Source organism: Mizuhopecten yessoensis, unplaced genomic scaffold, assembly GCF_002113885.1.
Source record: "Mizuhopecten yessoensis strain PY_sf001 unplaced genomic scaffold, ASM211388v2 scaffold6459, whole genome shotgun sequence".
Taxonomy (NCBI): Eukaryota; Metazoa; Mollusca; class Bivalvia; order Pectinida; family Pectinidae; genus Mizuhopecten; species Mizuhopecten yessoensis.
Window position 1 is genome coordinate 135,782 of NW_018406560.1, and position 17,113 is coordinate 152,894.

General features: G+C 36.5%; 1 protein-coding gene across 1 annotated transcript in view; it reads left to right on the forward strand.

The window, feature by feature from the left end:
- The first annotated feature begins 14,978 nt into the window (after positions 1-14,978).
- The window catches only part of LOC110452190 (hormonally up-regulated neu tumor-associated kinase-like), a 96,665-nt gene continuing 94,530 nt past the window's right edge, over positions 14,979-17,113 (forward strand). Inside the window, exon 1 of the mRNA XM_021500560.1 lies at positions 14,979-15,610. Within this exon, the coding sequence (XP_021356235.1) occupies positions 15,500-15,610 (111 nt within the window). The 5' untranslated portion in view covers positions 14,979-15,499. The remainder of the gene's footprint in view (positions 15,611-17,113) is intronic.

The following is a 17,113-nucleotide window of genomic DNA, read 5'->3' on the forward strand; positions in this document are numbered from 1 at the left end:
GACCCTAATCTGCTGTTATTAGAATTAGGTAATCGCTTACACAATATATATGTGAGATAAACGTCATGGCTTATTGATAAATTACTTTACATTTCGATGCTCTTGTCGAATGTAGATATAAGTAAAAGATACGCAGCCCGTGTCTCCTTTCCATACCCCTCCTTTTGTTTGTCCCCTTACCATATCCCCTCTTGTGCCCTCTCTAGCTTAACATGTCCCCTTTTCCCCTCTTGTGTCTTCTTTCCATGCCCCTCCCCACCATGCGTCCTCTATCCATGAATCCCCCTCCCTGACCCAACGCGTCATGTTTTCCCCGTTGTCTCTCCCTCCCGTGCCCTTCTCTCATGTCCCTCTCGTGGTCTTTTCCATGACCCTGCGCTCCTCCCCCTCCCATACAGCTGCCTCAAGGAAATGATCAAAGACGGGAAAGTACGGAGACACACTTAACTCTTTACTCTTCTTAAAGTTTCAAAAATAAGATGATGTAAGGGAGACTTTTCTGGCCTGTAAAGTTTTTACCGAGAACTGGTTGTTATCTAATTGAGTTACGCCAGGTTTAGTTTTGTACTGGTCTGAATACCTGTGGTAGCCGACGTCTTATCTTACATAGGGACCAATAAAACAGCTGTACCTACCAATCATCATGTACCGTCAAAGTCGGTAAGGCAGAGCAGAGGTGACCCCTAGTCACTGGTCAAGGTCGACTGTCCGGGGGCCGGTCAGTTACCTCAGCGTGTACTCTGTCGCGGTCTGACTGGTCAGTGAGGAAATACATTAGATTTATGATGGACGGTCATATCTCTGTCCGGACTCACTAAACACGCAGGTTTTTAATGTCGAACGATCCTATCTTTGAAGGTGATTACCATAATTAAAAGATCATATACACCACCCAAATAAACGAGACTTCTGTGTTCGTAACATCCTACATATATCCGTGCATCTTACGCGAACTCATCACAGCAAACGAAAACAAAAAATCGATACTGTCAAGATGTGCATGCACGCGTGAGCGCATATTTATGCTTTAAGGTTCCAGGTCAAGTGGTAAAAAGAAATCGGTCCTTCACATGTCGGACGGGATTTCGGTTCGATCAGACACATATAGTGCTGTGCATAATATATAAGAACAAAAAACTCTCAACAACGAGTCTTAAGTACTTTCATCTCTTCAGGGAGATTCTTCAGACATATATATATATATATATGATATAGGAAGTTCCGTGTCTGGAATCGAACGTCTATCGGTTTGTGTACAGGGCCATACTCCTGGTTATTAATGCTGCTAAAATGTTTATTACTTCAAATCTACGTGCTGGTGGATAACATCGGTATACATCACTATAAAAGGAGAAGTACTGACCTATGTAGACATTCGTCAGCATAAATCAGAGGTCAACAGAGCTGGAACGTCCGTGTGTCTGCCCAGATATATATATTAGTACAGTACAAAGGAAAACGAGAGTAAGATACCAGCACTGTAATGTACAATCAGACGGAAAGGTCGTCTATGTCAGCAAACATGGTACACTATTAGGGAACATGGTACAACATTAGGTCTTTGTCAGGGAACATGTTACAACATAAGGTCTTTGTCAGGGAACATGTTATTAGTACAGTACAAAGGAAAACGATGGTAAGATTACAGCACTGTAATGTCCAATCAGACGGAAAGGGCGTCTATGTCAGCAAACATGGTACACTGTTAGGGAACATGGTACACTATTAGGGAACATGGTACAATATTAGAGAACATATTATAACATTATGTTTATGCCAGGGAATGTGTTACAACATTAGGTTTATGTCAGGGAACATGTTACAACATTAGGTCTTTGTCAGGGAACATGTTACAACATTAGGGTTATGTCAGGGAACATGTTACAACATTAGGTCTTTATCAGGGAACATACATTAGGTTTATGTCAGAGAAAATGTTACAACATTAGGTTTATGTGAGGGAACATGTTACAACATTAGGTCTACGTCAGGGAACATGTTACAACATTAGGTTAATGTCAGGGAAAATGTTACAACATTGGGTCTATGTCAGGGAACATGTTACAACATTAGGTTTATGTCAGGGAACATGTTACAACATTAGGTTTATGTGAGGGAACATGTTACAACATTAGGTCTACGTCAGGGAACATGTTACAACATAAGGTCTATGTCTGGGAACGTGTTACAACATTATGTTTATGTCAGGTAACATGTTACAACATTAGGTTTATGTCAGGGAAAATGTTACAACATAAGGTCTATGTCAGGGAACGTGTTACAACATTATGTATATATAGGTTTATGTCAGGGAACATGTTACAACATTAGGTTTATGTCAGGGAACATGTTACAACATAAGGTCTTTGTCAGGGAACGTGTTACAACATTAGGTTTATGTCAGGGAACATTTTACAACATTAGGTTTATTCAGTGAACATGTTACGATATTAGGGTTATGTCGGGGAACATGTTACAACATTAGGTTTATGTCAAGGAACGTGATACAAAATTAGGTTTATGTCAGGGAACATGTTACAACATTAGGTTTATTAAGTGAACATGTTACGATATTAGGGTTATGTCGGGGAACATGTTACAACATTAGGTTTATGTCAGGGGACATGTTACAACATAATGTTTATGCCAGGGAACATGTTACAACATTAGGTTTATTCAGTGAACATGTTACAACATTAGGCTTATGTCAGGGAACATGTTACAACATAAGGTCTATGTCAGGAAACATGTTACAACATTAGGGTTATGTCAGGGAACATGTTACAACATTATGTTTATGTCAGGGAATATGTTCCAACATTAAGTTTATGTCAGGGAACATGTTACAACATTATGTTTATGTCAGGGAATATGTTCCAACATTAAGTTTATGTCAGGGAACATGTTACAACATTATGTCTATGTCAGGGAACATGTCACAACATTAGGGTTATGTCAGGGAACATGTTACAACATTATGTCTATGTCAGGGAACATGTCACAACATTGGGTTTATGTCAAGGAACGTGATACAAAATTAGGTTTATGTCAGGGAACATGTTACAACATGATGTTTATGTCAGGGAACATGTCACAACATTAGGGTTATGTCAGGGAACATGTTACAACATTATGTTTATGTCAGGGAATATGTTACAACATTAGGGTTATGTCAGGGAACATGTTACAACATTATGTTTATGTCAGGGAATATGTTCCAACATTAAGTTTATGTCAGGGAACATGTTACAACATTATGATTATGTCAGGGAACATGTTACAACATAAGGTTTATGTCAGGGAAAATGTTACAACATTAGGTTTATGTCAGGGAACATGTCACAACATTAGGGTTATGTCAGGGAACATGTTACAACATTGGGTTTATGTCAGGAAACATGTTACAACATTAGGTTTATGTAAGGGAACATGTTACAACATTAGGTTTATGTCAGGAAACATATAACATAAACAAACGTTCTATTGAGACATGTTTGTGACATTAATTACTTAACAACCCGACATCTTTCCCTAATCATGTCGACATAAGTGTTTCTAAAAGTTGACTTATTTAGTAATTCGTATCCATTAGGGAAGAATTGGATGGCAGAAATATGCCGCCATATGGAACGTATCGTCATGTTTAACGAACAACAATCACGGAGGTGAGGGTTCACGTTCAAGGAACGCTATCTTGACCACGACTTTGTCATATCATTGTGTCCGTTTCTTTACATAAAGACGTGAGGCTTCTTTAAGAATTTGCTTTCTCAGCAATATACATCCGATATCAGCAGTTTTAATGTCGCCCCCTATGTGTTAGTGTTAAGTTAGGGATACATGTCCGGTAGGTAAGGAACCATTCCCCACTGTTATTGGCCTGTAAATGGGCAGTAATTACGTCTTGTCTATTCACCGTAGGTCTGACTGAAATTACCTGAATTGACGAAAAGGTGTAATAAGGTCAGGTCAATTAGGGTCTGAATGAGCTGGTCACCTGTCTACCTGGCCTGTACTGGTCAATGTTACCGAACTGCGGCCAGAGGGCGTACCACCACACACAGGCCAGCTGGCCCCTAAGGCGACTGGACAATTGACAATTAGCAGATGAAGTAATGATTATGCAGATATTGACTAGGCTATTACCAGCTCGCCGTATGTGTTCGTTTATAGTCACCCCCGTATCTCGCTATAAATACAAACAAATTAAAAACGATTTAATGGCTAAAACAAGAAGCGTTTAAGACAACATATGTCTGTCTACACTGGTCTAAATCTGTAGTGCTTTGTACCGAACGCTGATTGAAGTAGCACCTCTGTGATGATTTATGTCCTAGCGTGTTATCTACGCCGACCTGTTGTCGTTGAAATATACACTTGTGATTTCTTACTTTTCTCACATTTACATTTGTACTTGTAATGATACCCTTGTACTTATCTGCAAACATGGGACACTTAACGGATTACGTCACGATAATTCTTACAAACACACAAACAAACACACACAAACACACACATCCACTTTGTCCATTTTTTAAGTTAGGGGAAAGATCGATCTTAATATATTCTATGTAAGTGAGAATTAATGTAATCCAAGCCAGAATAAACATGTTATTGAATTATGTCGGAGATTGACATACGGAATCTGTTGTATCTACCAAATGTGGTTTATGTAATTAAACTATGTCAGAGATTGACATACAGGATCTGTTGTATCTATCAAATGTGGTTTATGTAATTAAACTATGTCAGAGATTGACAGACGGAATCTGTTGTATCTATCAAACGTGGTTTATGTAATTAAACTATGTCAGAGATTGACATACATAATCTGTTGTATCTATCAAACCTGGTCCGTGTAATTAAACTATGTCAGAGATTGACATACGGAATCTGTTGTATCTATCAAACCTGGTACGTGTCATGAAACTATGTCAGAGATTGACATACAGAATCTGTTGTAACTATCAAACCTGGTACGTGTAATTAAACTATGTCAGAGATTGACATACATAATCTGTTGTATCTATCAAACGTGGTACGAGTCATTAAACTATGTCAGAGATTGACATACAGACTCGGTTGTATCTATCAAACGTGGTTTATGTAAGAAATATATAAATACTTGTATGTAACGTGCTGATTATATAACATGCTATATGTGTCACGTGCTGAATATGTTACATGCTATATATGACGTGCTTTATGCGTCACGTGCTGAATGTGTAACATGCTATATACGTCACGTGCTGAATGTGTAACATTCTATATACGTCACGTGCTGAATGTGTAACATGCTATATACGTCACGTGCTGAATGTGTAACCTGCTATATATGTGACGTGCTATAAATGATCATGTTGATGATCTTGGTGTTTTATCCGATACAAGACTCTCTACATAGATACTTTATTACAGTAAACTTGTTGTTATCGAAATGCATCGGCAAGTGTAGCATATTTGTTTGTTTGGATCCAGTGCCCATATTGGATCCTGTACATATTACAGATATACAGATCGGTGGGAATGGATCTACGCGAAACTCATGTGGAGAAGTCATAAAATCCCCCCGGTTAGTCTAAATGATTTTCTTTAAACATTTAGATCTGCGATGTCTGTAGCAATTTTATGTCTGTTACTATTTTGAGTACAGTATAGGAAGGTAACTACCCGTGTTGTACTTTGCTAACCTATTTTTTCTGACTGTTTCCTGGACATATGAACTATAAAGTCTAATATTCCGATACGTTTAAATATTAATCTTTCAGAAATAATCAAATGTGTACCCTGTAGGAAAAGATACAGTTTGAAGTGTCGTGATGAGGCATTTACTTCACTTATTTTTATCTTCAGTACATTCTTGATAATTCGGTTACCTTGACCTACAATTCTAAACCGGATACACGCGCGTCGTCTCCGTCCCATTTCGTGAACACCCGGAAGTCTCTAACGAAAACCGAAACCTACATTTGATGGTGTCCAAGTTTCGGTTTAACCAGGAAGTTGTAGTGTGTAAATATAATTATGTTTACGTATATTTAGATTCTTAACTATTGCAGTATTTATTCTATTCTCCATGATATTATTTATAGTTTCCACCATTGATGTCAGTATCATCTTGTATATATATATCTCTGTTTTACACAGTTGCTGCTTCTCTCCCCTACCCCGCTCAATATATGTACACTAATTGATACCATTGACTTCAGTACAAATCTTTAATCCACACTACATTAGCGTATACTCTATCGATTTTTACTCTGTGCTATATTAGCATTGTATGTATATTCCACTCAATAATGACTAAAACCTTAGTCGGAGGAAGTAATGCTTGTGTGATATGCAGTTATTCACTTTTATATTATGTCTTCTTGAGTTTCTTATTCTTACATTTACGTATCTGCGATCACACTCCAATTGTGATATTATGATGTTTTAATGTTTTTCATATATGTTTGTCGCAATAATAGTTCACAAGAGCTAAAGTTTCTTGTTTATATGTATGTTACTCTAAATAAGTTTTTTTGTATCTTGTATATGTATGTCCTGGGTCTTTCATTTTGTGAACTGGATGTTAACTAACCTGTATTGAAGTTAAATTAAATATAAGGTTTAAAGTTTGAACTGCTGACGTTCGTCATTATTTGCACGAAGCCTTGTGAATTAAACAGGATGCGGTATATATGTATCAAAACAAGGAGGGTTTCACGGACGTACGTCTATATCTCCGGACCTAACTGTGTAAATTATATTTTCATAAAGTGGTCTTCAGTACCTTGATCGATTTTGAAAGTCACACGAGTAAGAGAGAGGAATGATATTTAACCTGTAGTATCACTATCCTGAACCGTACTAAGATAAGTCCACCGACACAATCAACTTACAAGGCTAAGCAGTTAAAATTTAACATAACAGATGAGTTGAATCTTAGATCTCCCAAAGGGGACACGGGACACAGAAGAGTTCCGATTTTGAAGTCTAAATTCTGCAGAGCCGCATGAGTCGCCTCTCGTGGTCAGAGACAAGTCCATCCTTCCTCACGAAGTTTGGTTCAACCTATGGCCCAAGTACTTCCGGGTCAGACGCAAGTATCGCTAATTCTTTGTCATAACAGAAGGACTCTGTTCAAGGGTTACTGTGGTATCATCTGAATAAAAGGTATAAATATACTGAATTATTTTTTTTCTGTATAAAATAGAGATAAAAAGCTCAGACGAATAAATCGTTTGTCAGTTGATTGACATTTTGTGTGCCCCTAACGACTTCATCTATGCATAGACACATGTGTCATAATTAAAGTTATCTAATAAGGAATGCAAGATAATACTAAATGTCATGCTTGTTTTAACAATTCAAATCGTTTACTTTAGACAAGTTTTTATACCGACATTAAATCACTTAGATTTATTTAAAAGCTACCGACAGGTGCAGGTTTTTTACGACCTGTTGGCGTTCACTAGGCGTATACACCGTGCAAATCGTGTTGATTCTGATTCTTGATTAGTAACAGTGATCATCTTTGATGGTTTATAATGTAGATATATTATACTACCGCAACACAGCATAAAATAATGGTACAACTTCCATATCAAACTCCCATGTAAAATTGTTAAAGATGGCAGTTTAGTGAATTTAGACACTATCTGCTAAATTTGCACCAGTTAACATAACTTTAAATGGTACATCTTGCACTTTTCTATAACTTCCGAAACTAGAACAGTATACTGTATACTCCCAAGACAACTTTCGCAACTAAAACAATATACTGTAATCTCCCGAGACATCTAAAACTAGAACAATATACTGTAATCTCCCGAGACATCTAGAACTAGAACAATATACTGTAATCTCCCGAGACATCTAAAACTAGAACAATATACTGTAATCTCCCGAGACATCTATAACTAGAACAATATACTGTAATCTGCCGAGACATCTAGAACTAGAACAATATAATGTAATCTCCCGAGACATCTGGAACTACAACAATATACTGTAACCTCCCGAGACATCTAGAACTAGAACAATATAATGTAATCTCCCGAGACATCTGGAACTACAACAATATACTGTAACCTCCCGAGACATCTAGAACTAGAACAATATTCTGTAATCTCCCGAGACATCTGGAACTAGAACAATATACTGTGATCTCCCGAGACATCTGGAACTAGAACAGTATACTGTAATCTCCCGAGACATCTAAAACTAGAACAATATACTGTACACTCCCAACACAACTTTTGAAGCTAAAACAATTAACTGTATACTCCCGAGACCACTTCCGGTATGCTCCCATGGGAGTTGTGCTCTCTTCTCAAGGACATGGTAACAACAGTATTACAGAGTCATACTGTTGTTAGCCTGTGTAATACTGTTGTTAGCCTGTGTAATACTGTTGTTACCCTGTGTAATACTGTTGTTACCCTGTGAAATACTGTTGTTACCCAGTGTAATACTGTTGTTACCCTGTGTCATACTGTTGTTACCCTGTGTAATACTGTTGTTACCCAGTGTAATACTGTTGTTACCCTTTGTTATAATGTTGTTACCCAGTGTAATACTTTTGTTACCCTGTGTAATACTGTTGTTACCCTGTGTAATACTGTTGTTACCCTGTGTAATAATGTTGTTATCCAGAGTAATACTGTTGTTACCCTGTGTAATACTGTCGTTACCCTGCGTAATACTGTCGTTACCCTGTGTAATACTGTTTTTACCCTGTGTAATACTGTTGTTACCCTGTGAAATACTGTTGTTACCCAGTGTAACACTGTTGTTACCCTGTGTCATACTGTTGTTACCCAGTGTAATACTGTTGTTTCCCTGTGTTATACTGTTGCTACCCTGTGTAATACTGTTGTTACCCTGTGTGATACTGTTGTTACCCAGTGTAATACTGTTGTTACCCTTTGTTATAACGTTGTTACCCAGTGTAATACTTTTGTTACCCTGTGTAATCCTGTTGTTACCCTGTGTAATACTGTTGTTACCCTTTGTTATACTGTTGTTACCCTGTGTTATGCTGTTGTTACCCTGGGTAATACTGTTGTTACCCTGTGTAATACTGTCGTTACCCTGTGTACTACTGTTGTTACCCTGTGTAATACTGTTGTTTCACTGTGTAATACTCTTGTTACCCTGTGTCATACTGTTGTTACCCTGTGTAATACTGTTGTAACCCTTTGATATACTGTTGTTACCCTGTTTAATAACATTGTTACCTGTGTAATACTGTTGTTACCCTGTGTTATGCTGTTGTTGCCCTGTGTAATACTGTTGTTACCCTGTGTAACACTGTCGTTACCCTGTGTAATACTGTCGTTACCCTGTGTACTACTGTTGTTACCCTGTGTAATACTGTTGTTTCACTGTGTAATACTCTTGTTACCCTGTGTCATACTGTTGTTACCCTGTGTCATACTGTTGTTACCCTGTGTCATACTGTTGTTACCCAGTGTAATACTGTTGTTTCCCTGTGTTATACTGTTGCTACCCTGTGTAATACTGTTGTTACCCTGTGTCATACTGTTGTTACCCTGTGTAATACTGTTGTTTCACTGTGTTATACTGTTGTTACCCAGTGTAATACTGTTGTTAACCCTTTGTTATAATGTTGTTACCCAGTGTAATGCTTTTGTTACCCTGTGTAATACTGTTGTTACCCTTTGTCATAATGTTGTGACCATGTGTTATACTGTTGTTACCCTATGTAATACTGTTGTTACTCTGTGTAATACTGTTGTTACCCTGTGTAATAATGTTGTTATCCAGAGTAATACTGTTGTTACCCTGTGTAACTGTTGTTACCCTGTGTAATACTGTTGTTACTCAGTGTAATACTGTTGTTTCACTGTGTTATACTGTTGTTTCCCTGTGTAATACTGTTGTTACCCTGTGTAATTCTGTTGTTACCCTGTGTAATACTGTTGTTACTCAGTGTAATACTGTTGTTTCACTGTGTTATACTGTTGTTGCCCTGTGTAATACGGTTGTTACCCTGTGTAATACTGTTGTTACCCTGAGTAATACTGTTGTAACCCTTTGATATACTGTTGTTACCCTGTTTAATAACATTGTTACCTGTGTAATACTGTTGTTACCCTGTGTAATTCTGTTGTTACCCTGTGTAATACTGTTGTTTCACTGTGTAATACTCTTGTTACCCTGTGTCATACTGTTGTTACCCTGTGTAATACTGTTGTAACCCTTTGATATACTGTTGTTACCCTGTGTAATACCATTGTTACCTGTGTAATACTGTTGTTACCCTGTGTTATACTGTTGTTACCCTGTGTAATACTGTTGTTACCCTTTGTTATACTGTTGTTACCCCGTGTAATACTGTTGTTATCCAGAGTAATACTGTTGTTACCCTGTGTAATAATGTTGTTACCCTATATAATAATATGAGTATTACTTTGATCAAGTAACCGTTTTCGCTACTATACGTAAAATTCAGGGCCCTCGTAATGACCTGGAACTAGTTATACCCCATGACTTGTTCTGTGGTGACAGACATGACTTGTTCTTTGGTAACAGACATGACTTGGTCTGTGGTAACAGACATGGCGTGTTCTGTGGTAACAGACATGACTTCTTCTGTGGTAACAGACATGACTTGTTCTGTGGTAACAGACATGTAGTAGCAACATGACAAGCAGTATGAGAATTAGTAACATAAAGTGGCCACGTTCGTGTAGTTGCTGGTACAGTATGATTACAAGTCTCAGTGTAATACAACGATATAGATAAGTTCTACTTTAAATCACAGGGACTTGATGATTTGTTACAGCTACATTTCGACCTAAACTAAGGTGTTCCGACAGAGTGTAGGTCACACTACAACTGTAACAAATTCTCAAGTTCCTGTGGTTGGAAGATGTTTTGTTAAGCACTTCTTCCAAGTATGTTGAGTAAACTTCCGGGAAATGTGAACAGATAAACACATGCCCACACCTAACGTAATACTTGTCCACGTCCTATATCTTCATTATATTACCTTGTAAATGTTATCTAACACGACGGTAATGTTCCCACGCATTTCGTTGCTTTATAATCATGCGCTATTGGTCAAGAATACATGCGCGTGCATATATTAAATCCAGACAAACCATGCACGTGCAACTATCTTTAAAACTTATTGTAATTGTAACAAGTGAGCTGTGTGTGAATTGTGTTGGCAGTATTAGCGTTACAGAGAGGGTAAACGCGTGCATGTACATATCTAGACATTCCCACACATATCCGCGTTTAACGGTCAGATGATGACCATTGAAATGATGACGTCAGCTGTGACATCAGCTTGTTGGTAACATGACAACGGGACATCACGCAACAAACGTCTGCCCTTACAATACAACAGCCTAATTTCAATTATTGTTTTATCTATGTCACTTAGGTAGACAGGACAGTCCAGTCAATTACATTGTGGTAGAATGGCTTATAATCAACAAGCTAAGTTATGGTGGGATATATGAAGAAAGGGAAAATGCTAAAAAAAATATCGAAGGCCGCTTCTGCCCAGGTTGATTACTTGGCAAATATTGTTATTTCAAAGAAATATTATTTGTATCATAGCAACATATTATTTATCAAAGCAACATATTATCTATCATAGCAACATATTATTTATCAAAGCAACATACTATTTATCATAGCAACATATTATCTATCATAGCAACATATTATTTATCAAAGCAACATACTATTTATCATAGCAACATACTATTTATCATAGCAACATATTATCTATCATAGCAACATACTATTTATCATAGCAACATATTATCTATCATAGCAACATATTATCTATCAAAGCAACATATTATATAGTAAAGCAACATATCAAATGTCATAGCAACATGACATAAATCAGAGTTAAATATTATGTATCATAGGAACATAAAATATATCATAGCAACGTATTATATATCATAGCAACATACTATATAGGGAAATATATCACAGCAATATATCATAGCAACATACTATATAGGGAAATATATCACAGAAATATATATCATAGCAACATACTATATAGGGAAACATATCATAGGAATATATCATAGCAACATACTATATAAGGAAACATATCATAGGAATATATCATAGCAACATACTATATAGGGAAATATATCACAGAAATATATATCATAGCAACATACTATATAGGGAAACATATCATAGGAATATATCATAGCAACATACTATATAGGGAAATATATCACAGAAATATATATCATAGCAACATACTATATAGGGAAATATATCATAGGAATATATCATAGCAACATACTATATAGGGAAATATATCACAGAAATATATATCATAGCAACATACTATATAGGGATATATATCACAGCAATATATCATAGCAATATACTATATAGGGAAATATATAATAGGAATATATCATAGCAACATACTATATAGGGAAATATATCACAGAAATATATATCATAGCAACATACTATATAGGGAGATATATCATAGCAACATACTATATAGGGAAATATATCACAGCAACATACTATATAGGGAAATATATCACAGCAATATATCATAGCAATATACTATATAGGGAAATATATAATAGGAATATATCATAGCAACATACTATATAGGGATATATATCATAGCAACATACTATATAGGGATATATATCACAGCAATATATTATAGCAATATACTATATAGGGAAATATATCATAGGAATATATCATAGCAACATACTATATAGGGATATATATCATAGGAATATATCATAGCAACATACTATATAGGGAAATATATCATAGGAATATATCATAGCAACATACTATATAGGGATATATATCATAGGAATATATCATAGCAACATACTATATAGGGAAATATATCATAGGAATATATCATAGCAACATACTATATAAGGAAATATATCATAGGAATATATCATAGCAACATACTATATAGGGAAATATATCACAGCAATATATCATAGCAACATACTATATATAGGAATATATCGTATACCATAACAATATTTTATGCACCGTAGCAACATACGATAAACCATAGAAAAAATAGGTTTCCCATAATTTTCTGTATATCATATTATACATATAATATTATGTATCATAGCAAATATATCATATATAATAATTATAAATATTTTTATGTATGTATGTAGGACGCATAAAATTATGGTTGATAGGGTAATAGTTCGTGAAACTTCACTTTGATAAGAAAGGAAATAATTTGTCATTATGCTGTTATTTACAAGTGTACCGTAGACTCACACAATACCTATATATAGGAAGTTTTAACAAATACTAGACGTATCTGCTATGTGTTTTTAAAATTAAACAGAACCTGATTTCTCCTCCTCCGGGTAGAACACAACAGGAATAGGGGAGAACCAGGACGCACTTTACAATAGCGGGGTTCGGTGTTTGAGAGAGGGACGCCGCTTAAACAGGACAAAACTGCTTGTTATATACTACTTATATATCGTGTATAGGAGCGGAAATAATATACTATGACACAATATTGTGTATGTCGATTAGTCGATTAGTGAACTCCTCTATTTATCTGGCCATTTAATGTGCTTTTTTTGTGTGTACCCTTTTTTACACACTTTAAAGTTTGTTAGGACATATACCTACATGTATAACCCTTAACATATTTCAAGTTGAAATCTTGAAAAAAACATCGATAAATGCTGCATTTTCAATGATATGCGATTATATATGAGAGGGATATGTACTATTAAAATTTATTATCAATTAAATGTTGGGTGCGACTGAACCGAGTTGAACGTGAAGCTTGATAAATATTTTGGAATATGACTTTGATAAATGATAAAAATTGACGCCTTTTGTAACATATAGTTAAAATATTGTAAATAAAGAATGCACAAAACATGATTACCATATATTATACAAATGTTAGTTTTTTCACCAAATCCACTGGAGCTTGACTGGCAGAATACATGACGGATGATACGGCAATATTTACCTACCACGCGTCAACGTCAGTCACCACTTTGTCAATAGTAACACGATCGTTGCCTCCGGAATTAACTCCGTATTAACAATATTAGCGCAGATTTCCCAATAAATGTTCACATGTTCATAAATAGCCTTAGCGTCCCCGAATTAGGACGCCGAGTGCCGGGAGAAACAATGGCTCAGTAATCGTTACAGCACAGCAGCCGAACAACCAAAGCGAGACAATTCCAACTCTCGCTATTGTTTCCGTGGCATTCATAACCTATTGGAATACATACTGCTACACGCATATTTTTCAAAATATACACAACACAGTATACCCGTTAAAAGGAGGATTCGGCAACACGTGGACCAATTTGGTCCCTCCTTCGTTGCAGGAGTGCCCCATACCCATTTTATCCCGGGTTAGTCTGTACATAATTACATGTATATATTTAATGTGTCAATCTAAATAGGATAAATGTGTGGCGTCAAGGTGACTGTACTGTGTGGCATGCTAAAGTCAAACATCACAAGGGGAAAATATGTTAAAATAAAACAATGGATCCCATCAAACCATATTTTTACGCGTAGAGGTTATCAACAGCGGCCGTGACTGCGCGGCGCTCTCCGAAGCACGCTCGTCATTGATTTTGCTGTGACGTCCTGCCCTTCCCACGGGCAAGTCGGGAATACATGGCCGTCCCTGTTTTTGTTTTTGTTTATGTCATTGTGTAATTATCGCTCGATTGATCAGCCTCCTCGCTCCAGAACGGCAGTCGTCTCTCTTGGTTCACAAACACAAGCCACTGCAGCAAATATATGCAATATGCAAACGTGACTCTCGGAAAATCGAACGTATTAGTAGATAGATGATTGGTTGTCATGGTTTCCCGGTACCACTCGTTGCATTATCATATTAAATGCGGATGAAATTTTCATGAATTACTGAGTCATGTGACTTGGGTATCGCGAAGTTCTCCGAGAAGATCATGGTGGTGGTAGCAATGGCAGACAGACCGAGTGACGTTTGGGTGTTGTCGTGACGTCTGGACACTACCATGTACAAGGGCACAACGTTAACATGTAAGAGGTCCTAGCAGCGGTAGGAGGCGCTCCATCCCCCAAAATAGTTACTCGCACGTGAAATTCAACAAGCCTTGTTCCTGAGGTACCGTCAGTGTATTGGAATTTTCTATGAAGGGTACTTCATGTATATTGTTTACATAATGCTATGTGAGATTCATACTACGATCGCTGTGTAAGTAGAAGCGTTTTATCAAGTGAAATACTTTGTAAATGATATTCAGTTTTTATTATCTGACGATGTATTTGACACATGCGGTCCTTGGAAAGGGGGCGTTTCAATGATGCCCGCCATTATTGTTTTCGCTTTCAAATCCAGCGAAAATGTCCAACTATTTCGCCAAAATGGATAGCTACGGTGGGTCGTGGAAAGTAAGAATGCTGGACTCAATGGAAAGAAACTACTGGAAATGGAAGAAAACTCTATTCTAAGTCAGCAATGGGGAAGAAAATTCAATGTATCGGTCGTTATGTGATGGACGGTGTTACCTTGGGTAAGGGTAACTTTGCCCGCGTGGAGTTAGCGACACACGGAGTTACTGCATGCAAGGTAGGCCACTTCAATTTATACTATTTTCTACCAATCTATGTATTTATTGTAATTTAGTAAACTCATGCTAATGAGTATTGCTGCTGATGCTGAGCGACAGGTGCTCTCTACAACATGACAGGTGCTCGCCACAACAGGCTTGTCGGAGCACACATTTGGCGTTTGGCGATGCGTCACGGTCACGGCTGAAGGGTGGCCACCCTGTGAGGCACCCGTGTCACCAAATACAATACCAAAACATTCGACTTTAAATATTGCATTACTTAGAGACCATTGGTAGCTTAGCTGACGAAGTAGCATTATAATTGAAAATTGGTACGGCACAGGATGTGTAGGTTAGGTCGTCGTCTGGCTTAGCACACTACGACCGTCAGACACGGCACCGTGTGCTTCCATCTTCAACCTACCAGGTTTCAGAGGAACAAATATGCTTGGGCCCCGTATTCATGAAATTGTTCGCATGCTCAAGCATGGATTATGTGCTCAAACAACATTTCTTGTCACTCACTTAAATCATGTCAAACGATCAAAAAGTCAAATGTAAACAATGAAAACAGCATTCGGCTTTAAGTCTCTTCAAAGTTTTTCCAAATCATTGAAAAAATAAGATTTCAATATTGAGTTATAACCAGAACAAGAAATTAGGCTTCAGCACAAAACACATACTTGAGCACTGGAACAGTTTTATAAATACAGGTCCTGGACTATATTTACGCCAAATACTCTGATCTATTTAAAAAGTATATTTACTAATAAAGCCATATTTACAGATTATGTTTACAAAACCAAACATAATTTTGCCATATTTATATCCATATTTACAGAAATAATGTAGCCCAACATGTTTGTGACATATTTAGAATGTGTAAACTAACATCTGTTTGCCGCGTGGGTTTACAGAAGCCTTAATATATGTACCATTTTTACACCATATATATGTACATCAAATATTTCCAAAACAGACACACTTTTACTATATTTAAACATATTTGTTTTTGCACAATTGTATACCATATTTACAAATAATACCACATTATCACACAATATTACAAAAGAAAAAATTCTATGCATAAAAAGGAATCAAGAATTGTTTCAGCAGTTTACACATATACCATACTTTTATTTGTGTACCTAAAGCTTTGGTGAGAACTCAAATAAATCTTGATTTGTTTACTAGATTAAGGCTATATGTCACCAGTATTATATGTATTATATAACTCTCAGTTTGTGTTTATGACGGTAACCTGTTAATATTGTACTAAACCTTTATATATACTATATTTAGGTACCAGATTAAGCTTATATGCCATCATATGTTTATTGTTTATAATAATATAACTATTTGTATGATAATTCAACTTTTATGAGTTAATAATGTTATATTACCATGTATAACAACCCTGTATGGATGTATATGTTATATTACTATGTATGACAACCCTGTATGGATGTATATGTTATATTACCATGTATAACAACCCTGTATGGATGTATATGTTATAT